Raw genomic sequence first — 25,700 nt, 5'->3', positions numbered from 1 at the left:
TTAGACTCAGAGTAAAAATAAACAAAACCCCATTTAAACCATTTGAGCAGCAATAAAAGGATATCTAAGCAGGCAGCCCATACCACAATGAAACCAAAAGGCTAGCTTACAAATGGCTGAGAACATGATTTAAAAAAAAACATTTCTTAAAGGTGCAGTAGTGTCACAGTAGAGACTTTGAATTCATGTTTCCCAGCAAAGATTCCAGGTCAAGTTTCCTGAGTGTTACATAGAAATCTTAATTAATCATTTTGGAAGACTTCTATTCCTCCTCTCTATTATTCACTAAAAATTTTCAATTTTCTTGCAAGTTCTAAACTGGTGTTGTTTTTTTCTGTGTTTCACAGGAGGTGTTGGTGTGATGCATCAGCTGAGTGAGCAGGGCAAACAGCTGGCAATCCAGGTCTCCAATATCTTGGGCATGGATGTGTGTGGTATCGATCTGCTGAGGAAAGATGACGGTTCTTTTGTAGTGTGTGAAGCCAATGCAAATGTGGGTTTCAGGGCCTTTGATAAAGCTTGCAATCTGGATGTAAGTGGTATCATAGCGGACTATGCCCTGTCATTGCTGCCAAGCAGACTGACCAGAAAGATGTCGCTTCTTTCTGTAGTTTCAAGCGCCAGTGAAACAAGTGAGCCAGAGGTGGGGGCTTCAGTCAGTGCCATCCCAGAGAGTGTGTTCACCATGAGTGTGGGATCAAGCTCTAGTGAGAGTGACCCTGAAATAGTGGAGGTCAGGGATTCTGACACTGCTCCTTCCATGCAGACTGTACTGCCTGAGTCAGGCTACAACATGAACAATCTCATAAACACTGAAATGAAACTGTTGAGTGAGTGAGTGGGGCTGGGAAATCTCTACTATTAGGTATAACAAACAGGGCAGCTTTTCTAGCTGAACTGTAGATAAAAGGGTAAAAGAATTGATGGATAGGACAATGGTTAATATGAGAATAAATTATATCAAATTTGGGTTTGTTGAATAACCCTGAATGACATTATAGCCATTAACTCACTCCTGGGCAATGGGTTCTTTAGCCTCAATTCACTGGGGCCAGGGCAGCGGTTGCAGTTAGGTACTGATAAACTTACTTCAGTAACACAATAATACAACTTCAGTTGCTTAGTTGAAAGGCTTTGCCTCGGCTAAAAACAGTGGTCTGGTTAATGTTATGGAGGAGACCCTTTATCAGTCCCTGTTGGGAAATGTACAGCCTCTGCTTGACATCTTCCTGTGGTACCATGGTTGAAGTCAGGAACATGCTGCATTTGGAATCAATATCAGTGAACTGTGCCTCCATAATATTTTCACTTCCTTAGAATAGCTGTTTCATATATTCCTTTTATATTATCTGCTACAACAGCAGTGTTATTTGCTAAAGTTGGTGTCTACTTCACAGGATTCTAATATTTTTCAGGAATTTTGGTGAGAACAGTTTGAATTGATGTGCAAAAACCCATTTTTATTCTGGAGCAATTGGTAACTCAAAGCTGGGATGTTTTAGTTGATCCTTGCCAAAAGTGCAAGAATGAAGGAATTGGAGAACATCAATTAAAATTCCAGTACATGTCAAAAAATGACACAAGCCAAGACTTAATTCTTATCTCTTCCTTTCCCTCCTAAAGATATCTTTGGGCAGTGACATTAAAATACCAGTTAGAAAATAAACAAACATCCATCAAAAGTAATTTCATTCGAACCTGGATGATTAGTCCCTTAATATTTTTAGCTGCTTTTGGAATTTGGTACATGAGGTTGCCTCGGCTAGGTTAAGATGTATATTGAGACAATGTGATCATCAACGTGTAGTTTCTTTGCATTTGAAGGTGAATTAGATAATCTTCTCAGCTCAAAATTTGGCTATAACATTGAAACCTTTCTGTTGATGTAATTGACAAAGTATAGTTTTTCTCAGATTTGTGATTGCATGGAAACAACCTCAGACATATTTATTTCCCCAATATTTCTGTTACATATTCTAGCCCATAGATTCTACAGAAGTCATTTTGACTCATGAATGACCAAGTTGGTTTATGTTGTAAATGTTTTGATTTGCTGCCACTTTGTGTTGCTCCCCCCACCCCATTTCCATTTCCCTGTTATAATTTTACTTATATTAATGCTATATTACAATAATCAAAGAAAGATGAAGGCCATTTGTCCTATTGAAGCTTGTCCCTAGTATCCTGACTCTTCATATTTAGCATCATTGCTAAGCCTGAAATACATTTGGAGGATCTCCGTTCTTTCATCAGCTGGTTTTGCAGAAGCTTTTGATCCAGTTTTTCAAGTGAAGTGCAAAATTATAATTCCTGGGGATTAACTGTAAATTAATAAGAATTTTGAAAATTATTGTCATTTGACGTGATTCAGAGGAGAAAATGTTTATATGCTGGATATTGCTAGACAGATGAAATCTACAAAGTATGTAATGTATAGGGTTTGATCTGTGCTCTTTTTGACTTTGCAGAAGCCAGCTGTAGCCTCTTGCAATATGCTGAGCCTCTCTTAAAACAAATGTAGTGTCAGTATTTACAAGAAGGTGGTTTCTGTATTTACAAGTTGTATCTCCCAGAATGATGGACACAGCATTTGTTTTTTTTTCCCTTTTAAACATTTCAGTATGTTTCCTAATTTTTCTAAGTTTTGGGGACTTTGTGTGTTTTAGCAGTTAATGTATTGGTCAACAAGCATGAAGTTCACAGGCACCATAAACAGATTAAGATATACAATATTGTAATTTAAAATTAATTTTAAATGGGAAAACCCAGTTTCAGCAGTTTTTGTTGATGCATCAGCTTTCGTGATCATACTGGACCTTTTAAAACCATAGCCACCAGCTTCGCTCACTATCGAGTGAGTCCGAGCTGTCTTATTTCATTTGATGAGAAGCTAAGTAAAACAGCTAGGTGTTAAACTGTTAGCTATTACTGTAAAATCAAAAACCAAGTATAGTTAACTAAACTTAAGCCATTAAATAGTCAATTTAAAAAAGATGTTGCCATTGGTTTTGCAGTATTGAAAACATATAATGTATTGAGATTGTGAGAACCTGAAATTCTGGGCAGATTTGGCCATAGAATCTATGTTTACATCTCAGTTTGGTTGTGTTTCCTGCAGATTCTAGGTACCTAAATTAAATGAATGAACTTTTACAAGTAAGACATCTCTCTGACTGCTCAACAATGAGCTGCTTGTGTAATTCAGTTGAGGCCAGAAGTGTTTCCTAAATAATGTGGTTCCCATTAATGTAAAGGCAGTCTGGCAGAGGTGGGCATGCTTAGCAACACTACTGTACAAGGCAGCCTGCTGAATTGCGTACATTCTGTTTTCAGTGTATTTTGCACTTGGAAACTTTACTGACCTGGATTTAAAGCAAGTCCATCTGGAACAGCTCCAGTTATCCAACATGGAATGCTACGTTGACAAAAATTCAAGGGACTTCAAACTAAGATTGACTCTGAGAGCTTGGCTAAAAAGTTTGCAGCACTTTTCTTTTTCCACCCTTTTAACATCAATGAACACACTGGCTTCTAACTTTTAAGATGGACTGTGAACAATTCCCAACTATTTTCTATAAACTTTTCTGCATTTTTTTAAGACAAGGTTACTTTGGAAAATTAAGATCCAAAATTCAAAGTTTTATCTACTTTGTTGAGAGGCTTCTGTGTAATATTCTGATTGACTCTGTTCCAGTTGCTGCTGGCTTTAAAATCAGTGACTTGAAAATCCCTGGATATACTTCTATGCAGCTCAGAATCCAAGGATACATGGCTCATTATGCATCACTTAAACTGTTCACTAAATTTCTCGAGGCAGATGCTCAAATTTTGTTTTACGTACTGTTCTCTGTGAAAGCAACACACGTTCTGGCACTGAGCCATGCAATCCCTGTACACTTCCTATTAGGCATGCTGCTTGTGGTCTAACTTTGCCTGGTCTGGTGGAGGGGCGTGAGGATTGACTTCAATGGAAGTGTTTGTGAACACTAGCAAAAGGACAAAACCAGGCCTCTTAACAGATCATCAGTGTCCGATTTATCCTTGCACATGAAGAATAACCATGTGGGGTGAAGTGCCAGAAGCCATTTTGACTGCAACTGTCACACAGCAAAAAGCCTGGTCTTCAAAGAGGTTAAGATGGAGATGAGAAATGCAATTTAAGGCCAGCTATGCTTTGGAAATTGAACAATTTCTGTGTCAGATAGAAAATGCTAAAGCACTAAATATGAACTTTTATACTCTCCCTTACACACTATCCGGCCCAAACACCAAAAGGAAAGGATTAGTCTTGATATTTCTTTCAAAGTAGCTCTCAGGTTACCCTATAATTCACTGTCGTTTAAAATTTTAAGTGGCAACGGCATTTCTTGAATAACACACTTGCCACTTTGAGGGAAGAAGAATGAATTATGAAGCCTGTGAACATGTTCACAGACTCTGCCAGTAATTAACTCATAACGAGCTGTGTTTCGAGTGATACGGGCTGTCAGCAATGAGAGAATATTAGCTGTCTTTGTGTGAAGTATTTGGACAAGTTGACTAGATGAGCAGGGTGGGTGTTGGTGTTGTAGATCAAGAGGTAGATGGTAGCACTAGTCCAACATTGGAATATACACTGTTGGGAAAACCACAACTGGGAAAATCTGCTTATTCTCAGTGTAATATAGTTTGCAAGTTAACTTAAAAAGATGCAAGAGGATGAAAAACCTGCATATTCGAATAAAGATGCCATATAATTTCATTGAGCGCACTTAATTTCCTTGATTAATGTGAGGGATGTGGGAGAAGAAGCTTTAATGATTCAAAGCTTGAAAGTATTTTGTAATGGCCTGGGGAAAGTGTGTTTTTTGTTGGTGCTCTGTCCACTGACCTGTTTTGGTAAATTTAGGAATTTGCTGATTTTTTTTTTAAATATATTTTTTAAACTTCAGAAAATTATAACAAATAACTGCTATTAATATAGTAGTTATGCACATGCTGTGTCCTGGTCAGAGCAAGATATGTTAAACGTCAACAAGTGAAGCTGACCGGATGACTCATCAGAAAATTTAGCTGCTAAGATATTTACAGTAAGCATCTCAAATTTAGAATAAGTTTTTTCTTTATTTATAAACCAGTAATATGGGTAAGGGAGAGCATAAAACATAAGAAATAGCAGCAGGCCATTTGGCCCTTGAGCCTTTTCCACCAATAAATAAGATCATGGCAGATCTGATGTGGCTTTGGCCCCCTTATCTTTTGACTCCTTTGTCAATCAAAAATGTGCCGAACTCCATCTTAAATATATTCAGTGATCCAGTCTTGCTGTGGGAGAGAATTCCAAACACCGACAAGAAATTCTTCCTCATCTCTGTTTGAATGGGAGACATCTTATATTGAAACTGTGCCCTTTAGTTCTAGATTCACCCACAAGGGGAAACATCCTTTAAGCATCCGCTCTGTCAAGTCTCCTCAGAATTTTAAGTAAGGTCACATCTCATTATCCTACACTCTGAACTGCCTCCAATGCAAGTGAGGTGACCAAAACTGCATGCGATACTCTGTGTTCTCACCAATGCCCCAGATTGTTGTAGTAAGAAAATATAGCTGTTTTTCAATAAATCTGTGACTCTTGAGCCATGCACGTTATGAGAACCTTTTTCATGAACGTGAATTCCTTCAGCCCCAGATCTTTTGCTAAATATGATCTCTGAATTCAGAAATCAGTGTCGTAGATATATCTGCTTGACCTTTGATCAGTGAATACTATATGATACTATATATGATGTGTACAAAATCTGTTCTCACGCAAAACACTGACTAAATCTGCCAGCCTTTTAGCCAGCATTCAATCAGTGTACTAATGAAATAATTTACTTGACACATGTTGATACCAAAGTTTGTTTTTAATTGAAACTGCCCCCTACCAATATTTCCAGAATGGAATGTGTGTGTTTTTTATATGGGAGGTGAGGGAAGAGATTTGACTCTTTTTTTCCTCCAGTTTCTCTTCATTCCAGCTTTGTTTAAGCACTTGAGCAGAAATATTATTGCAGAATCTTGGCATTCACTTCAGTCTGATGAATAAGGATCATTTTACCTAGTAAATATTCTTTCCACAATACATGAAATGTACGATGAATTTATAGGGCCAACTTTAGCACAATAACAAAACTAGTTAAATAAGACCAATACCATGTCTCCTGATTTCAAATTCAATCGTAGATCTTTTACCAAAACATAAACATGGCCTTTATACCTGTGACAGATTTGAGAGCAATTCATTGTACAGTGTAAAAGTAAGGCAGCCTCACCAATCCTGACATTCCATTGTGTTTGCAGACCTATTGAGGGAGTGCAGGAGAAACAGCCCTGCCCCATTCTCCAGGCATGAGTAGAATATTATACATATGTAGTTAGGAATTAAATTTAACTTGTATTTAAGAGAGAAAAAATATTTGAACATCCAAAATCTGTTGAGTTTATGCTTTTACTGCTTATTTCATAAAGGCTCCATGTTGTTTAAACATTGGGGCAGGGTGTGGGATGGAAAGGTCTGAAAATGTACATTTTATGAATAAGCTGTGAGTGTTCCAATGCATTGAACTGTACAGCTGTGAAGTTTGAATTTACTGACGGTTTCACTAACTGTTTCTCTGTAGAACATTGTATTTAGAGCAAGGTTGATTTCTATGTATAAGCGTGACTGTGTGCATGCAGGAGTGGGTGCCTTGTTCAAATGTATTTGACGCAATAGTCAAAAACGAGTTGGAGTACAAGTTGTGCAACCAGGTATCCTTGACAACATACACTAGGGACATAGCTGTACTGGATTGAATTATCAAAGCCCAAAAATTTGTAATCATCTTTTATGAAATAATTTGGGTAAAAATGCACTAACTTATTGGGTTTAACAACTTTTAAGTGCAGCATTTGCCATTTTGATCAATGTCCCTTAGATATGGAAATTAACTGTTAATAGTTGTTTCCTTTAAGGTATAGTAACTTAAAAGGCGGCTCATTTCAGCCAGCAGTTTGTATTCCCTGTATGCATCATTGGTTATACATTGTGCCTGCACATACTGCAATGAGGGCTGTGATTAAGATCTGGCCGTGGTGATATGTACAATTACTTCTTCAGCATCAAGCTATTGGAAGTTGTAAAAATGTTGACCGTGATATTTTAAATAATACAGAAAACAATTTCTGTTTTAAATAATTCATTAGACCCTTGGGCTGCAGTTTTGGATGGCATGGAGACAGGTGGTGATCATCACTGAAAGTACCTTTATATCTTAGCTGAAAAATTTTTATAGGCCTGATATTATCTTCTGTTTTTGTGATCTTGTCCAGAGGGCAGCTAGAATTTGCAAGTTTATAAACTATTGTAAACTTCTCTCGTTTTTGTCACACAGGATATTTTATAAACTTTATTAGAAATTTTTTAAAAATTATTTTTACTATTGGTTATTAAGTAGCTTTTTGCTAAACTGTCATTTGAATATTTAAGGAGACTGAAGCAAGGAATTTTCCATTTGCAAATCTGGTGCCTCTTGACATGCTGCCTGCACAGCCAGATTGTATTGCTGTTTGTTTGACAGCCGTGACTGTAGCCCAAAGGTATAAAGCAAATAGTAACTCATTTTCTGATGGTAGTAATTCAGTTTTGACTCCTGATCCCACAGAAGCTAACCTGTGTCCAATAATGTGTATCAGCCTTTTGCTTTTATCATCAGGACACAAACTTTTAGTTATTCTGGTCCTTTTGGAAAAGCTTATAGTACAGCTGTGGGTTACGACTTGTATTATATGTTATGCATTCCCTTTATGTGTGTATGCATCAGAGAGAGAGAGTGAGAGCATGCATGTCTTTGGTGATTGTACAGATTTCAAGAGTGGTTAACTGGTAAGTGGACTGACTCGCAGTATTTGAAAATTTGAAGGACTAATGAAATTGAGAATGCTTGGTAGGTGTTTCATGACCATTAGAATGGCAAACTGAATTGCTAGACATCAGTATTCTAACTAGTTTTCTAACTATGGATTTTTAACCATAAATTGACATTCATAGTTTTCATAGATAAGTGGTTGTAACTTGAACTGCCCAGAGAACTGAAGAATTATCAATATGAAACATCTACAATCACATGCTTCTAGAATTCTGACTAGTTTTAAATATACACAAATCAATTTTAAATATTTGGCTCAAGGAGAGAGAATTTTCAAATAGTGTAGGATGAAATGAAATGTGGGAATCTATTCATTTAAATGCTCCTGGTTTATTACCAAAGGAAATATTTGTGATGGTTTGTGGAGAATACATAATTTAAGCACAATATTAAGCGGGCCGTAAAACACTGCTCATCTTTTGTGCAGCATCTTATGGTGCTGCATGCTTATATTCTCAGTTTGCATTAGGTATTTTTCCTGTACCTTCTATATTTCAGCCTCTGCAGCACTAAATAATAACAGTATAAAGCCAGACTAGTGGATCTATGAAGAGAAAGATCCCATGCTAGGTTTTTAACATCAGTATTACTAACTATGAAACATTAGATCTTTTGAACATCAGTAAATATTGGGTTAGTACCAAACTTTTTTTAAAAAATCAGCCCGAGGCTATTTGCCAATCTCATTTTGAAGTTTATAGATGTTCATTGGTTTTGTTAGGTTGAATGTGAAACTCCTACCAAGTATTGCAAACTGACCAATTGCCAGTGAAACTGGCCAATTATTGGTACTTGAATAAATGGTTGGAAAGGCGGAGATGTGGTGTTAGTCACATTGATCATGGTGAATACTGTACATATACTTACGTTTCATTTTTTTAGAATGTAATAAAAATGATTCATAGAAATAAAACAATCTATTAAACTGAGTTGTTTGTTTTTTTTTTCATTTTTTTTAAAAGAGGGATAAGTGAAGGTTATTCCAACAACAGGATATTTCATGTGCTGCCTACAATGAAACAGCCTCCTGGAAAGCCTTTTCCCTACCAGGATTTCTTGTAAAATTTTCGCGTTAAATAGTTGTGTAACTTTTATTGAGAAGTGTGTTTTGTATTTACTCTAGTCGTGTATGACCCTGAACTGAACTGCAGGGACTATGGATGGAGAAGGGGAGTGAGTATAATTTGGCAGATGTTCTGTCACTTGTGGAGAAAAGTTCCATCTAATAATGCTTCCACTCATTTACCAAGCAAAGAAAAACTTAAAATTGCTGTTCTCCATACTAAAGTTTGCTTTCACCTTTGGAGATAGATAACACACTTGGATAGTTTGTATTTGATATGTGTCAAACCAAAACAGATTTATCCACTACATGTATTTCAAAAAAATAAATTCTGTACCAGTGTGCACTACTTTGTTTTATATTGAATTCATGTGGCATTGAAATTGCACATTCACTTGAGACTCCTGTTTCTTGTTCACTAGTTTTATTCAAGCAGCTGCAGGGTAGCTATACCCATACAAAATGGAGTCTAAGCATCAACGACAATACATCATTCTTGTAATTTATATAGATAACTAATTTTCATTTACCAATCACAAATTAACATGATTTCCTACTTTAATAGTCATGCAACCAATATTCATACACAGATACAATGATTATACCATCCTTTTTACACTTTAGCTACAACTTTCAACACTGAGTTACAATGGACAAGTAAAATCCTCTATCTGCATTAGAAAACTCCCACCCTACTCAGTTTCCAGATGGTCTTGCAGCTGCAACATAAATGCTTATAATACAATTTTACTAGTACATAGTTATGAACCCTTACTTTCTCCTTTTCGGTCCCCTCCTTTAGAAACAGAAAATAGCAGGTTAGCCGTTTAGCCTTTCAAGCCTGCTCCACCATTCATTACAATAATGGCTGATCATCTAATAGCCTGTTCCTGCCTTCCCCCACATATCCTTTGATCCCTTTTGCCCCAAGAATAATATCTAATTTCTTAAAAATGTTTTGCCTCAACGACTTGTTGTGGTAGCGAATTCCACAAGCTTGCCATTCTGAATAAAGGAATTTCTCCTAATCTAAGTTTGAAAAGGTTTACCCTGTATCCTCAGACCTGACCCCAGTTCTAGAATTTCTCACCATCAGGAAAATCCTTCCTGCATCTAACCTGTCTAGTCCTATTAGAATTTTATAGGTTTCAATGGGATACCCCCTCATTCTTCTGAACTCCACCGAATACAATCCTAACTCAAGCTCTCGAGCTTCGCGCATGATACGAGGGAAAGATCACATTCAGAGTGTGACGCAGCCAGAGTGAGTGTGGGTATCGGGAAATTGGAACACAGTGGCAACTGAATTGGTAAGTCTCTTTAAGTTTTGTAAGTTCAATAGTTTAGTTAAAAGTTAACTGTCAATCACCTCAAGCCTGATTAGGGTCTCACGAGGTGTTGAATACTATTGAAGCATAACAAGTGAGAGTCACTTCAGCTCACCTGAGCTGTATTTAAGGGATTATTGAAAACAATCAATGAGCTTTTGCGTACGAGCAGTGGAGAGATCGCATTCTGATTGCTTCAGAACCTGAGTGTGGTGTAGGTATTGGGAATTTAGAACAGTGTGAATTCAGTGTAGAGAGAAAAAAAACACGTATAGACAAGAATGAAGCACCATCAAGAGAAAGTTCTCAATTTACTAGCTTCATTTATACTTTCCTTTTGCTAGAATATACATCAATACTCAATTCATAGAATTCCTACAATACAGAAGGAGGCCATTCGGCCCATCAAGTCTGTACCGACCACAATCCCAGCTAGGGCCTTTTCCTGTAATTCCACACATTTACCCTAGCTAGAGTCAATTTAGCATGGCCAGTCAACCTAACCTCACATCTTTCGAACTGTGGGAGGAAACCAGAGCACCTGGAGGAAACATATGCACACACGGGTAGAACATGCAAACTCCACACAGTGACCTGAGGCTGGAATTGAACCTAGCATCTTGGTGCTGTGAGGCAGCAGTGCTGCCCAAATTGAAATGTTGCATTGAATTGCATCCAATGTTTTAGTTCCCCAGTTGATGTTGTGATTTTGTGTCTCTGTCTTCTACCCTCAATTACTTAATGCAATCGAGTTTGATACATTTCACTGGCTACTAGCCTATTCCAGTCACAAGCCCTGGAGAGGTTAGCAGTTTAATAAAATATTCTTTAAAACAGAAATCAAGCATTTTTACTGGATTCTAGGCATTTAATATGTTTTGATTGCTTCTTTATCTCAGATGACATTATAATTTTTCAAACATAACTCTCTAAATTACATTGCACTTTACGCATCTCAAAATTGTTCCAAATTTAAATGATATTGTTGTTTTGCTGACAAGTTTCCATTGTTTATTTCATTTCTTTAAAATAAACGTTGTTCTTGTATCTATAAAAACCAGGTATTTTCCCTCAATAACTAATCCATCAATTTTAAATTTCTTGTGCTCAGGATTGGCTGTTTTAAAAAATTAGATGCTTATTGGTCAGTGCCTATGGGTTTCCTCCCAAGAGCTCTAGTTTCCTCCCATAGTCCAAAGATGTGCAGGTTAGGTGCATTGGCCATGCTAAATTCTCCCTTAGTTGACCCGAACAGGTGCCAGAGTGTGGCCTGTACACCAGATGTCCTAGACTCAAGCACTTTGTTTCTAGGATTAACAAATGTCCTGTATAGGTTAAGATTTTTGTGTATTTTGGAAAAAAAAACAAAGCCTTTCATTCACGAGTACTGTTGTGATATTGGAAAACTGAAGATAAATTCTCAAATGTCTTGAAGCCTCTGCAAGTCTGGCTCCACTTGCAATTACCCATAAAAAGAAAGACAGAAGATCCAATTTGATCACAGCAAAATGGGTTAATTCATCTGAACATATCTGACAATTCAGAAACTTAAATTTTTTAATTCCCAACTACTGTAAAAATATCAGTGCTTTTCAGCTGTGATTAGCTTCAGCTGTTAGCAGGCAAGAGTTAATTCTGTTTGTTTGAAAGTTCTTAGATGAACATCATTATGTCACTGGATAAAAGCAAATTACCGCGGATGCTGGAATCTGAAACCAAAAGAGAAAACACCGGAAAATCTCAGCAGGTCTGGCAGCATCTGTAAGGAGAGAAAAGAGCTGATATTTCGAGTCCAGATGACTCATTGACAAAACTTTGACAAAGGGTCATCTGAACTCAATGTCAACTTTTTTCTCTCCTTACAGATGTTGCTAGACCTGCTGAGATTTTCCAGTGTTTTCTCTTTTGCTGTCGTTATGTCACCACCCTTTAACAAGAACACGCTCTGGAACTTTTTTTATTCAACAATCATTTCTTCCACACTTTTCCTTTAATATCCAATCTCAAAACTTTCCATTTTCTTTGTAACAAATTGTGTCAGGAAAAACTGCTTTAAACCGTACACAGTTTTTAACCCGTCAGCAACCCACTAAAAAGGTAAAGTTTATTTATTGGTTGCAAGCAGGCTTACATTAACACTATAATGAAGTTGGTGTGAAAATCCCTAGCTGCCACAATCTGGCACTTGTTTGGGTTCACTGAGGGAGAATTTAACATGGCCAATGCACCTAACCTTCATATCTTTGGACTGTGGGAGGAAACTAGAGCACCCAGAGGAAACCCATGCAGACACTTGGAGAACGTGCAGATAGTTACCCAAGCTGGGATTCGAACCCAGGTCCCTGGCGCTGTGAGGCTGTGCCACCCCAGACTGGATTGGTCCTAATCAGACCAAATGTCCCCAAATTCCAATCAACCCTTTTGAATTAAAACTACCTTATTCTATGTGTGAATTTGGATTGGGATTAAAATTCCCAAAAACTTTTCAAAATATTCTGGAATTATGATTCTGGCCAGTAAACACAATTCCATGTTTATGTTCTATGTAGATGACATGGTGACACAGTGGTTAGCACTACTGCCTCACGGTGCCAGGATTGTGGCGACTAGAAATTTCACAGTAACTTCACTGCAGTGTTAAGGTAAGCCTTACTTGCAATAAATAAACTTTTAACTTTTAAACTTGAAATTTTTAAAATTATATTTCACTTTTTTGTTAGGATTTTTACTTGAATCCTTTAAGCTACTATCAGTAAGTCACAATATCAGACAGAAAAATATGAAAGCTTGAAACATACAACACAAAATTCATCCATACACAAGCATTGAAACATAGTATGTGCTTTAAAACGATAACTAAAATGAATTATGGTTCTGTTTTTAAACTTCTGAAATGCCTGTAATTAAAAACCCAAGGTTAATTCCTTCCAAAAAAAAGTTATCAAATGTAGCCCGAAACGATGATAAAACAGCCTGTAAATTTCAGAGTTAATTCTCAGCATTCTGTTGCAGCTACAGCCTCTTAAAGAGAGCACCACAACTCATAATCCCTAAAATAAAAAGGATCCTTCATTCTCATGCATTATAACTTTATTTTTGTTGCATTTAAGCCAATTTCCAATTCTGTGTTCATTCAAAATCTCAAACACATTCTCACTCACATTGCCACCTGCAAAATCTTTTGTCTTTATCTGGGGATGATGTGCCACCACAATAAAATTATCATGCTCCAAATTTCTCCGGACTGCTTAAAATTTCTACATTTAGCTATTCAATGAGATCTCACAAATCCGCAATAAACCTTACATTAACATGGAACACACAGTACTCAGTCACACATGATTCCAGGCACTCCTAGAAATTTGAACTCCTATTAGATAAACGCAATGGGTGGGATTTTCTGGCTGTCCTCGCCCCTAAACTGGAAAATCCTGCCTGATGTCAACGAACCTTTGCATGGTCTACCCCTTCATCTGCTACGATTCCTGTGATGGGCAGGACAGGAAAATTCCCCCTAATGTGTCAAAAGTATCCCCAGATCATGAGCTCCAGGGAAGAGAAAGAAAATGTTCCTGGGCAAAATTAAGTGACATAGACCCTTTGCTTCCCACTTGACTAACTTCAGTTCCATTTCCTCGGTCACTGCCATTTTAAGCGTGCTTTCTTTGTGCAATTAGGGACACACTGCTCCTCCCTGCCTGGACACGCACCCCTGAATCTTGGATGTAGAGTTTGGACTGGCTCTGTAGGACCTCCAATCTTGCCTGATGCAACTGCCAGCGAGTACTCGTTCAAATGGAACAACATTCACCAGATCATTGTTCCGCCTTCACAGAGGACTGTGAAGATCATGCAGATTACATCACTGAAAGAAAGAGAATCTACCCTCCAATTCAGCAGAGACCAAATGAGACTCCTGTTTCTTTTTCACCAGTTTTATTCGAACAGAAGCAGGGAAGCTATACCCATACAAGATGGGCTCTAAGGTTCTTGATCAACTACAGTACATCATTCTTATACCATTATGGAGACAATGGTCAATTTGCATTTATCAATCACAAATTAACATGATTTCATACTTTAGTACAGTTACCCAATCAATATTCATACACATATACAGTGATTATACTACCATTTTTATGCTATAGCTACAACCGTCAACACTGAGTTACAATGGACAAAGAAGCATCTTGTATCTTTGTCAAAAAAACTCCCACCCTGCTTAATTCTCACTTGGTCTTTGCAGCTGCATTTTGAGTCCTTATGATACTGTTTTACTCGTACATTGTTATTAATCATTACTTTCTCTTTTCAGTGGTAAGGCCTACATTTGTTACCCATCCCAAATTGCCTTTAGAAAGGTGGTAGTGCGTCTACTTTGAATTGCTATAGCCAATGTGGTGAAGGTACTCCCTCAGTACTATTTATTAAGAGAGAGTTCCAGGGCTTTGATCCTATGACACTGAAGAAACTGACAATGTTTCCGAGTCATGCTGATGTGAGGAGATGGTTTTCCAAGTGCCTACTGTCTTCTGGGTGGGAGAGCAGTAATGGGCAACCCAGGCTAACGAGTGGCCCTCCTTCATCTCAGTGGGTCACAAGATTACAATCAGGTTTGATCACTAACTATGACCCTATGAATAAGATTAAATACATTTAAAATGCACTGAATATTTCAGAAGATGCTTATTCATTTATATATTAATAGAACCATCAACTTCAAATAGTAAAACAAAATGAATACTTACACTTTGGACTCAGAGCGAGTGATGGCTCTCACAATCAATGTTGTGAGCAATCAGCACACATCTCACTTCACTTGCCCTTGCTTTACATGCATATCACTTGTCACATTGGTAGGAAAAATACTACGTGGAATGAAATCAGTGGAATGTGGCAACCCTGGACCCGGGTGTTACATGCAGCTACCTGGGTTCTGAGTGCAGCCCAAGAGATGTCATGTTGATTGCTGCCCAAGCACGGGGTTGCCAAATTTGACAGGTACAGGGTTTGAAAGGCGGCTTTGTCCTGGATGGTGTCGAACTTCTTGAGTGTTAAAGCGACATTCCTTCTGGAAACTAGTGAGCGTTCCATCACACTCCTCTCCTGTGTTTTTATATGATGGAAAGGCGTTGGTGGATCAGGAAGTGCATTACTTTGGAGCATCCACATAAATACAGTGCCCACAACAGGTCAGTTAAATTTCTGGTCAATGGTGATCTCCAGGATGTTGATACTAAGGATTAAAGCCTGTTGAAGTGTCAATACCAAGTTTGTTGAGGACCACAGGCATAAGGGTGGTGGGAGGTTGGGGGCATGGTGACCCTTGAATGAGATCATGGATAAATTTGGGAGACAATGTTGGGTTTTTACTGTAGTTTCTGTGCTCCCCCAATTAGTTGGGCAAATTTAGTCAGATGAAGACATGCAAGACACCTCATCTATGATATACTGCTGTCAGCTTAGCTATAGCTATCAGTGTCCTGTAAGCAAACATGGGTTTGGTACTTCCTTCTGTTGTTCCTTTTTGCAACCTACAGTCAGTGAGGCATTAGAACAGGAGGTGGGGACAGGATTGGGTTCAATTTTGGCATTTCGATAGTCAAATAAATTTCCTGGGGGAAACAAAATGACTTCTGCCAGTTTTGTGTCACTGCTGAAACACATTACGTTGCCAACTACTGGATATACAATCGATAAGTTCCGAATGTGTATACTCATCTCAGTTGCTACTATTATGCAAAGTATAAATACTGTATTGAAATTGCCTACTGCAGGAATCTATTTTTATTTTGAGAATGGAAATAAATTGAACTTTAGTTTACATGTATTGAGTAGCTACTGTGGTGGGTACTGATCTGTTCCTAAATGTAATTGTAGCTCTTAATCTGGTAAAATATACTTGTCAGCAGCTTTTTGTTTGTTTTGGCTGACTTTTTACACATCCCTACGTATCACCTGGACTGTTAGAACAGTACTGCACAACTACTGCTTGGTTGAAGATGCTAGACTTTGAATATTATGTTAAACTAAAACCTGGTTTGTTAGTTCTGATGGACATTCACAAACCCACAGCGATATTTCCAAGAGTAATGAGATTTTTGGTATCCAAGCCAATGTGCCTCCGTCAACCTATAAAGAGTATTTGGGAGTTCGTTTAATGGGATTTTGCAGCAGATAAAATGGTTGCAGTTTTTGCATTATAGCAATCTAGCATGGTTACAGTGTAGACAATCTGCAATGTTTGTGCTGGTTCTCTGTAAGAGCGATTCGACTAGTCCCAGTTACCCACCGTTCCCTGTAAGCTGCAAATGTTTCTTTTTCAGATTATTATCCCATTGCTTTTTGGAAGCCATGATTGAATCTGTCTCTGCTACACCCTCAGGCAGTGCAATCCAGATTCTAACCACTTGCACCTGCCAATAATTTGTGCACTAACTCCATAGTGTTGCAGAAGGTCATTCAGATCTGAAAAGTTAACTCTGTTTCTCTCCACAGATACTGCCAGACCGACTGAATTTAAACAGCATTTGCTGTTTTTGTTTCTGATTTCCAACATCTGCAGTATTTTGCTATTATTCACCCCTAGCTCCCTATGCTCCTGCACCCTTTTTAGAATTGTACCCTTTATGTTGCTGTTCCTGTTTTTTCTACCATCTGCAGAACTTTTCACACGGTGGGAATTTTCTGTGCATAAAATGGTTGCAGTATTTGCACACCAATCACCACACAGAATAAATCACTTGACGAGATGTTTGAAACATAGGGTGCTACATAAATAAGTATTTTTGATGCAGTGACACATTATTTGCTATGTGATAGTTTTTAATTGTCACAGTTGAAGCTTGCATCCTTTGGATTTACTGCAGTCTCTGTTCAACTCTAACTTTTTTTTAACCACTGCCAAGTGAGTATGTAAAAATGCAACAAGTGCTCCTTTTATTTTTACACTGACACATATAGGCATGGAAAATTTTAGCATGAATTAGCCCATGCATATGGGGATGGTCCCTTTCCTCCAGGATATGAAAGTGCCTTTTCAGCCATTTCGAGAATACGTGAGATGCTGGCGACCTCTTTCTCATTGTGTGAAAGTGACTGGCTGTCCTCTAAAGCCAGTTTTGCATATTCAACTGCCTATAAGGAAAGAGACAACATTGTATTAAAAGAATTAAAGGAATGATTCTTTCTTCAGGACAATGCTTTTAATGGACCTTTCTTGCCCTTACGAAAGCATAAGATATAGGAGCAAGAGTAGGCTGTGCATTACCCTTTGGGCCTACTTTGCCATTCTGTAAGATTCTGAGTGATCATTTACATCAATTCCACTTTCCTGCACTATTCCATACGTCTTGTTTCTTTAATGCTCCCAGACCTTCATCTTTTGACTCATTAACTGATCCATAGCGCTAGGAGATAAAGAATTCCAAAGATTCACTTCCCCCATGAGGGGAAGTTTCTTCATTCATTGTCGTAAGTGGCTTACCCCTTATCCTAAAACAATGATTCTTCACTCTGGACTCTCAAGCTGGTTTTTGGGGGGGTGGGGAGATGGTGGATCATCCCAATATGGGCACACACATCATTGAAATATGTGACAAAATTGATCATCAGCCTACTTTTATAAAGGATGTGTATTGCATTAATGTTGTCAGTATCATGGCTTTTAAAGACAGGGCAATGTGAATTTTAGGATTTCTTTTGAAAACATTTCTATATCCTGATTTAACTATGGTCAATAATCCTGTGCTAATTGCTAAATTAGTTTTTGTATATATAATAGGATAAGATACAGACTGTTGACAAACCACTACTGTATTGTGATGAGAACAAATGAACCTGGATGAGTTATACTTTCACATGTTCCAGAGTTTAATGAATTTACTGTTGTTGTAACTACTGTTGCAGGAATTTGTCCAAGATGTTACCATGGTACTCAAAACCTTAGATTTCTTATAAATGGGATTGGCTATAACACTAAAGAGATTTACTTGATTTTTCTACCAATTTTCGCAATTATACATATTTCTCAAATCAAAAAACTAATTGTTTTAAATTAACATTTTCATGAATGATCTGAAATGGATTCATCCTTTTTATGATTTGCATGAAAATTCCTGCACTGTTTTCCTTTGATATACTTTAAAGACTCATTAATGTGCTGATTCTGTACCTAATAAAAATGCAATTTTGACCTGAAGTAACTTTAAAAATTTCCTCTTGGTTTAGTTGTCTCGGTTCAGCTCAGATATAGATCAATAGAAATGTGATTGGAGCTCCTCTTACCTCTGAACGAATTATGCACTTTGGGTAACCTTGAGTCTCGTGAGAGACTTCGGAGCCTTCCTAGGCAATTGCACTGTCCTGCATTCAAATGAGTACACTAAGTTTCCTTATTTGAGTTTCTAAAAAATGGCTTATTTTTGTTTGATAACCAATGCCGCCTTACTGATTCTAAAGAAAAGGCATCTGTGGGGTAAAGAGGCAAATGAACATCTGAGGTATTTTGCACACTTGAAACATGTCTGCTCTCTTTGTAGATGTTCCCCTGCTCATCTCTTTGATTTTTGATGTTTAAGTACAGGTCCACAGGCACCGCCAATTCCCGACAAATTCCTAGTATGTGAATTTAGCACTGAATGATGATAATGTGACAAGCCAAATCTTGGCTATATCTGTTCAATTGAGATTTCTATCATTGGTTGGTGAGAGTCCCAACTTCTTCTTTTGATTTGATTTGTTATTGTCACATGTATTAGTGTACAGTGAAAAGTAATGTTTCTTGCGCACCAAATGGACAAAGCATACTGTTCATAGAGAAGGAAAGGAGAGAGTGCAGAATGTGGTGTTACAGTCATAGCTAGGGTGTAGAGAAAGTTGCGTGGTCTAGCTGCTTCAACGAATGGAGTCAACTGAATAGCAGTTGTAGTTTACTTCACAGCATCCTTGTCTCTGAGAAGTAAGGTTCTGGATTCAAGCATTGCAGGGAGGGAGGGTGATGGAGGGAGTGCTGCATTGTCAGAAGTGCTGTCTTTTGGTATAAAAGATCCCATGGCACTGTGAAGAAGAGCAGGGGAGTTCTCCCCAGCGTCCTGGCCAATATTTATCCCTCAATAGATATCACAAGATAGATCATCTGATCGTTGTCACATTTTTGCTGTTTGTGTGAGTTTGCAGTGTGCATTCTGACTGCCATATTTTCTACATGACAACAGTGACTACACTTGACTGTGAAGCTCTTTGACATGTATGGCAGTTGTGAAAGTGATTTAGTAAGTGCAAGTATTATTTTTTATTTAACTATAACAATAACAGATTAAAAATTTGACCTTCAGGTTGGTTTTGTCCAGTACCACATTGAACAGTGTTTTAAACAATTTCTGCTTCTCTTTATGGGATGTGATGATAATGTAATTGAAAGCATTTTCCCCTATATAAAAAATAGACTACTTTCCCAAAGGTACTAACCTGCATTAATGAGTTCTGGCAGTATCTTGACCCATGTGATCAATTCTTCTCATGAACACAGACATCAAATGTCACTTTGAATGTGCTATTTCCAGGGGGGATGCTGAACCAGCTGAAATTTGGTAAACCTAGTGCAGAATCCAAGACTAGAATTTTTTCATTAATGATGCTGTTACCCACCTTGCCATTGACTTTTATGTGGTACTATTATAATGCAATGGGTCTTTGTAATCTCATTATTTGAGGCCTTTTTGAGGTTTCATTGCTTAGTAGTTTGACAAAAGCTTAACCTAGTTTTTTGCAATTTGACAAAATGGATGAGTGCAGAAATTCATGGTTACAGTGTTGTCAATGACCAAGTTTATTTGGCCATTTTATCATCTGTAAATGTTATGCTTGCATCTCCTGAAAGAGCAATATGAAGCTTACCTTTTTAAAATCCAAGAACAGGTAATAAAGCATGGCCAAGGTGTGAGCAATTTTTCCAATTTTGCCTTGTTTTGGAAGATACTCCTGGTTCCGTAGATCAAAAATTGCATGTAGGATTTGAACTGCTTCTGCTTCCTGGGCTTCATCTTCAGGAGAGACAGAGGTTGTATTTAAAAATGGAGTATAATGCAGACAAGCTTGTGTAACCATAATTCAGTGGGAGATGACCCATCACAAGAAGGGAAAACAGAATTTACAGAAACAATTTTGTTACAAAACCCATTCATTCTGTGCATCCCTGTGGACATTGTAATACTGTAAGGTATAGTATGTTCCAATGCTGGTAATGTGGTTCCTCCTGAGTGACCAGGGAGAGTGTTGATAGGCTCCTTGGGTCATTTTTTCTAGTTGGTCAGTTTCAAAGCAGCAAGTGTCCTGTGAGTTGGACTGTCCAACTACTGAGATTTGGGAGAAGATGCAGAAGCTGTTTTGTGTTTTCATGTTGTGTAAAAAGTTAGGGTTTTGTTATGTAGACACTGTTAGTGATCCGAAGGTTTCTTCAAACCTTGACTCTTTCCACAAAATGAAATCGCCAGTTAGCTCCTGGGTCTTCTCCCAAGTCCCAATCATTGAACAGCCCAGCTCACAGCACACTTGCTGCTTGGAAGCTTTTTTCAAGCTCCCTTTTATTTCTTAGCTGGGACCTATTGTGTCCCCTGTCTTTGTTCCTTACCTGGGACGTCCTTTTTGGTACCCCTCCATTCTCTTCTCTCTACCACCACCTCCTCCCACCGCTGATGCTGCGTGGCACTTCTCTTCAGATTAAAACTGATTGACTAGAAAAATGACTGACTCTTGAAGTGAGCTTGGGAATCTAGCAACACTCACAGCAAATCCCACTCTTGTCACTAGGGAGTAAACACAATATCAGCATTGGAACATATTGTGCCTTTGAATGTTACAATGTCCACAAGGACAGACAAAATGAATGGGGTTTAAACAATTTGCACACCTCTCAGCAGTTGTTAAGCATCCTTATTTAAAGGTTGACTGATGGCATGAAGTTAATTTAATATCCTATCAATAAAGACATTAAAATAAGGTTTCGCCCTCCTGATAGCTTACTTGGTAAAGGCTATTTGTACCTGAACTATATGGATTATAAGGTTCCTTAGAGTACTACAATTCGTTTGAAGTCCCCTGAAGATCAGTGAGGATTCCCCTTCCCTTGTAATCGACTTTCCTGATTGTTTATGTGGTAATTACTTCTGGAAAGCTGTGGCTGTGTAGATAATGGCTGAGAACTGGTAGACTTGAAAAGGTTCAGTAGCCTTTTGGGTTTTGTAAAAGGGCATAGGGTACAAGAGGTGATTAAAATGCTGCACAAGACAATGGTTCAGTTATATTTACAATAATATGTACAGTTTTGGGGGCTCCATTTTAAATCCCAAGTGAAAGCACAGTGCAGATTCATTGGTATATTAAGGAGGAGTAATTGTTCTGATGAACAACACATTGGGGAGGCGGTGGCATAATTTCACTGGACTAGTAATCCAGTGACGCAAGGGAACCTGGGAACCTGGATTCAAATCCCTCTATGGCAGATGGTACAATTTGAATTAGATTTAAAAAAATCGGAATTAGAAGTCTATTGATGGTCATTGTCAATTGTAAAACCTATCAGGTTCACTAATATTTGGTGGGGGGGGGGGGAAACCTGCTGTCCTTACCTATTCTGGTCTATGTGTGACTCCAGATCCACAGCAACATGATTGATTCTTAACTGCCCTCTGAAATGATCTAGGAAGCCACTTGGTTCGAAAGATGTGTAATAAATGCTGACCCAGTCAGCAACATGCACATCCCATCAATGAGTAAACCAAATTGGAACTCTTCTCTGCTTACATGGACAGAGAAGAAGAAATTATTTTCAGTCTTAAATTAAGAAGGAATTTTATGGAATTAACAGAGAAAGACTATTTCCACTATTGGTCTGAGTGATGAGGAAATATTTTAAAATAGTTAAAGAATCACGGAAGAGGTTAGATTCAATATCTGTTGTTACGATTTTGGATCAAAACTCCTAAGATTTTGGTTTTGATGTGGCTAGGGACCAATAACCTTTTGTTTAAAGTAGCAACATTTTGAGATTAAAGACATGTGCCAAGAGGGGAAAAAAACACAAGATTCCACATGTTTTGAACAAACAAAAATAAACTTTACAAGGTCAGAAGATAAAAAAAATTACATTATCTACCATAACTATAACATTCAGGGTCAATAAAAGGGACATGTCAATTAACAGGCAAACTGCAGCTGAACGCGCGACACTGCATGATGAATGGCAAATGCAACAAATACGATGCCACAGATTTCTCAACAACCCAGCCAGGTATCAGAAACAGTGAGTCAACTACTCCCATAAGGAATTCAAGTCTTCACTTTCAAAGATCTGACCTTGGAAGTCTCTCAAAGTCATTCCAACTTGCTCGACCTCCATGATTGATTGCCCACCTTGCTGGGTTTCTATCTCTTCATCCAAACCTCCATTCCCCTGGATTCCTGGTTTGCATTCCAGCACCAATTCAGAAGCACAACTGCAGCTTTTTGGTCAGATCAAGCGGAACACTTCTACTTCAAAGGGGTAACTTCACCCCAGCACTTCCTCTGAGCTCTCTACACTTAAGGTCTGCGAACCACAGTTCCTTTTCTGCTTGGGAACCCTTTTGTCTCATCTTTTTTAACTGGAACTGCTCCCTGTTTCTTGTCTGGGACTCTCTCAATTACTGTCATTTTGTGAAGTATCAAAATATTGTCAACCACAGAGGAACTGGACCACAGCAATAATTAGTGACCAGAGGTTTTACAGGGCAAAATTAGAACCAAATGTAGTTTGATTTTATTCAGAGGGGCATAAGCTTTGCCTTCACATACATAGATACAGGCAGACTTGTGGTCCTAACAGATGGAGGTATCTGATTCATCAACATACTATTACATACCCAACGCATTTTGATTTGATTTATATACTACTTACTATGGTGTCTAGCAGTGACCCCCATATCACATAAATTAATAAACAAAAAATACTTACAAGCAACAAATTCTTCAGGCCTCCATTCTCTAAGAATTAAAACTAATTAAGAATTCAAAGTATACTGATGTATGGTACTTCTAATTGTGCATGGGTTAATTGGCATTTGAATGTATAGTTAGTATGTGAGGGTGAGGATAGGCAACGTAGTGTTTCCCTTGTCTTGGTACATGCTCGTAAAAACAATATTAACTATATTATCTTCTTGGATATTTCACATGCATGATTGGCCAAAGCTGGTCATAAGAATCCTAAAAAGACACAGAGATGAGTTTTTTAAATACACTTGGAACCCTATTTCTAATCACACGTTGAACCAGACATCTGTATGCCTGTTCAATATAAAACATGATACGCTTTGGCAATGTAATTAATAGAATCCTATAGTGCTGAAGGAGGCCATTTGGCCCATTGAGTCTGCACTGACCATAATTCAACCAGGCCTTACCCCTGTAACTCCATGTATTTACCTTGCTAATTCCTCTGACACCAAGGGGTAATTTAGCACGACCAATCCATCTAATTTTGGATTGTGGAAGGGAGCATCTGGAGGAAACCCACGCAGACACAAGAACGTGCAAAATTCACACAGGCAGTGACCCAAACTGGGAATCGAACCTGGATCCCTGGTGCTGTGAGGCAACTTCTCATACTGGACATGCAGAAATATTAGACTATGATATATAAATATAGAAAATAAGGGGAGTAGGCCTTTAGGCCCTTCAAACCTGCTCTGCCGCTATTCAATATGATCATGGCTGATCATTCAACTCAATAGTCTGTTCCCTGCACCTCCCCCTCCCCATATCCTTTGATTCCCTTTTGCTTAAAGTTTAACTCTTACCGCATTAACCCTACATGTAGGCTGGTGACTATACTACCTAGTTTAATGATCGTAATAGTTTGTTGGATACACCAAACCGTTACTCTGTTCATCACTTGAGCTGGCTGATCAGTAATTAACTACTAATTTATAGGAAGAATATTTGATAACATTTTTAAAACTACTCTCCAGAATCCAACCTCTCTTGTTGGAGGGATTGCCCTGAGGGGTTTCTGCTTCCTGCCATTATGACAGTTGTGTGTGTAAATACTGTACTATAAGGGAACAGCTAAAACATAGAACACAGACCAAAAACATCCTCCAATTCCACAATCGTGGTGCCTGGTTCTGGTGAACTGATGCCAGCTTTCCACAATGTTTTTTGTATCTCCACCTCAACCAGTTCACCCAGGAAAGTGTTCCAGATATCGGTTACCTACATTGAAAATATGAATCATAATTCTGTTCAAATGCAATAGCACATTTAATTACCTTTAATTTAAAATATTTTTGTATGCTAACCAATAAATGCATAAGTAGTGTACACAGCTCACCATGTTAAAATAAAAAATACCCCTCAATAAGGAACTGTAGGCTTGTCAGCCTAATGAGATTAGTAAAATATTAGAATATTATTAGGGACATGCTAACAAGACACTTATAAAATCATCATATGATTAAGCAGAGTCAACACAGATTAATGAAAGGGAAGCTATGTTTTGACACATTTGTGAAGAGTTTTGGAGGATGTAATTGTTAAGATGAATAAAAGGGAACCACTTGGTTCTTTGATACTGTATTTGCATTTTCAAAAAGCCTTTTGATAAATTACCACTCAAGGTGGCTATACTAAATTAGGACTCTTGGGATTGGGAGTATTAGCCTGGATTAAGGATTCTCTAATGAAAGTCAAACAGACAGTTGGAATAAATGGGATATTTTCAGGTTAGCAGGCTGTAACCAGTGGGGTACCAAATGAGAGGACTAAGTGTGACGTATCCAAAACAAAATACTGTGATTGCTAATAAATAAGAAATAAAACAAAGCTGGAAATCATGATCAGGTTTGGCAGCATCTGTGGCGAGAGAAACAAAGTTAATATTTCAGGTCAATGACCTTTCACAAACCAGAAATGTTAAATCTGGCAGCATCAGTGGAGTGAGAGACAATCTACTGAATTGTTCCACCATTTTATGTTCTTGTCATGTTATCCAAATTTGCTGACATTACAAAGTTAGATGGGTAAGTAAGCGATGAGCAGGAGGGCACAAAGGCTGCAGAGGTATGGAGACATGTTGTGTGAGTGGGCAAGAACATGCCTGATGGAATACAATGTAGCACAATGGCACAGTGGTTAGCACTGCTGCCTCACAGCACCAGGGACCCACGTTTGATTCCTGGCTTGGGTCACTGTCTGTGCTGAGTCTTCACATTCTTCCCGTGTCTGTGTGGGTTTCCTCCCACAGTCCAAAGACATGCTGGTTAGGTGCATTCGCCATGCTAAATTTCCCTCAGTGTACCCAAACAGGTGCTGGAGTGTGGCAATTAGGGGATTTTCACAGTAACT

General features: G+C 38.1%; 2 protein-coding genes across 3 annotated transcripts in view; one reads left to right on the top strand and one right to left on the bottom strand.

Moving 5' to 3' along the window:
• The window catches only part of rimkla (ribosomal modification protein rimK-like family member A), a 78,082-nt gene extending 69,264 nt beyond the window's left edge, over positions 1-8,818 (top strand). The window contains exon 5 of the mRNA XM_080215108.1: positions 348-8,818. Within this exon, the coding sequence (XP_080071234.1) occupies positions 348-838 (491 nt within the window). The 3' untranslated portion in view covers positions 839-8,818. The remainder of the gene's footprint in view (positions 1-347) is intronic.
• Positions 8,819-12,247: 3,429 nt separating this feature from the next.
• The window catches only part of zmynd12 (zinc finger, MYND-type containing 12), a 33,514-nt gene continuing 20,061 nt past the window's right edge, over positions 12,248-25,700 (bottom strand). For both annotated transcript variants that reach the window (XM_080215263.1, XM_080215262.1), the window contains exons 6-8: positions 24,443-24,569; positions 20,217-20,362; positions 12,248-17,456 (exon numbers count right to left, since the gene is read on the bottom strand). In XM_080215263.1, the coding sequence (XP_080071389.1) occupies positions 17,295-17,456; positions 20,217-20,362; positions 24,443-24,569 (435 nt within the window). In that variant the 3' untranslated portion in view covers positions 12,248-17,294. The remainder of the gene's footprint in view (positions 17,457-20,216; positions 20,363-24,442; positions 24,570-25,700) is intronic.

Source organism: Carcharhinus amblyrhynchos, chromosome 30 (genome assembly GCF_965287045.1).
Source record: "Carcharhinus amblyrhynchos chromosome 30, sCarAmb.v2.hapA, whole genome shotgun sequence".
Taxonomy (NCBI): Eukaryota; Metazoa; Chordata; class Chondrichthyes; order Carcharhiniformes; family Carcharhinidae; genus Carcharhinus; species Carcharhinus amblyrhynchos.
Note: the sequence above shows the minus strand (reverse complement) of the source record. Positions and strands in the feature narration are given on the sequence as shown.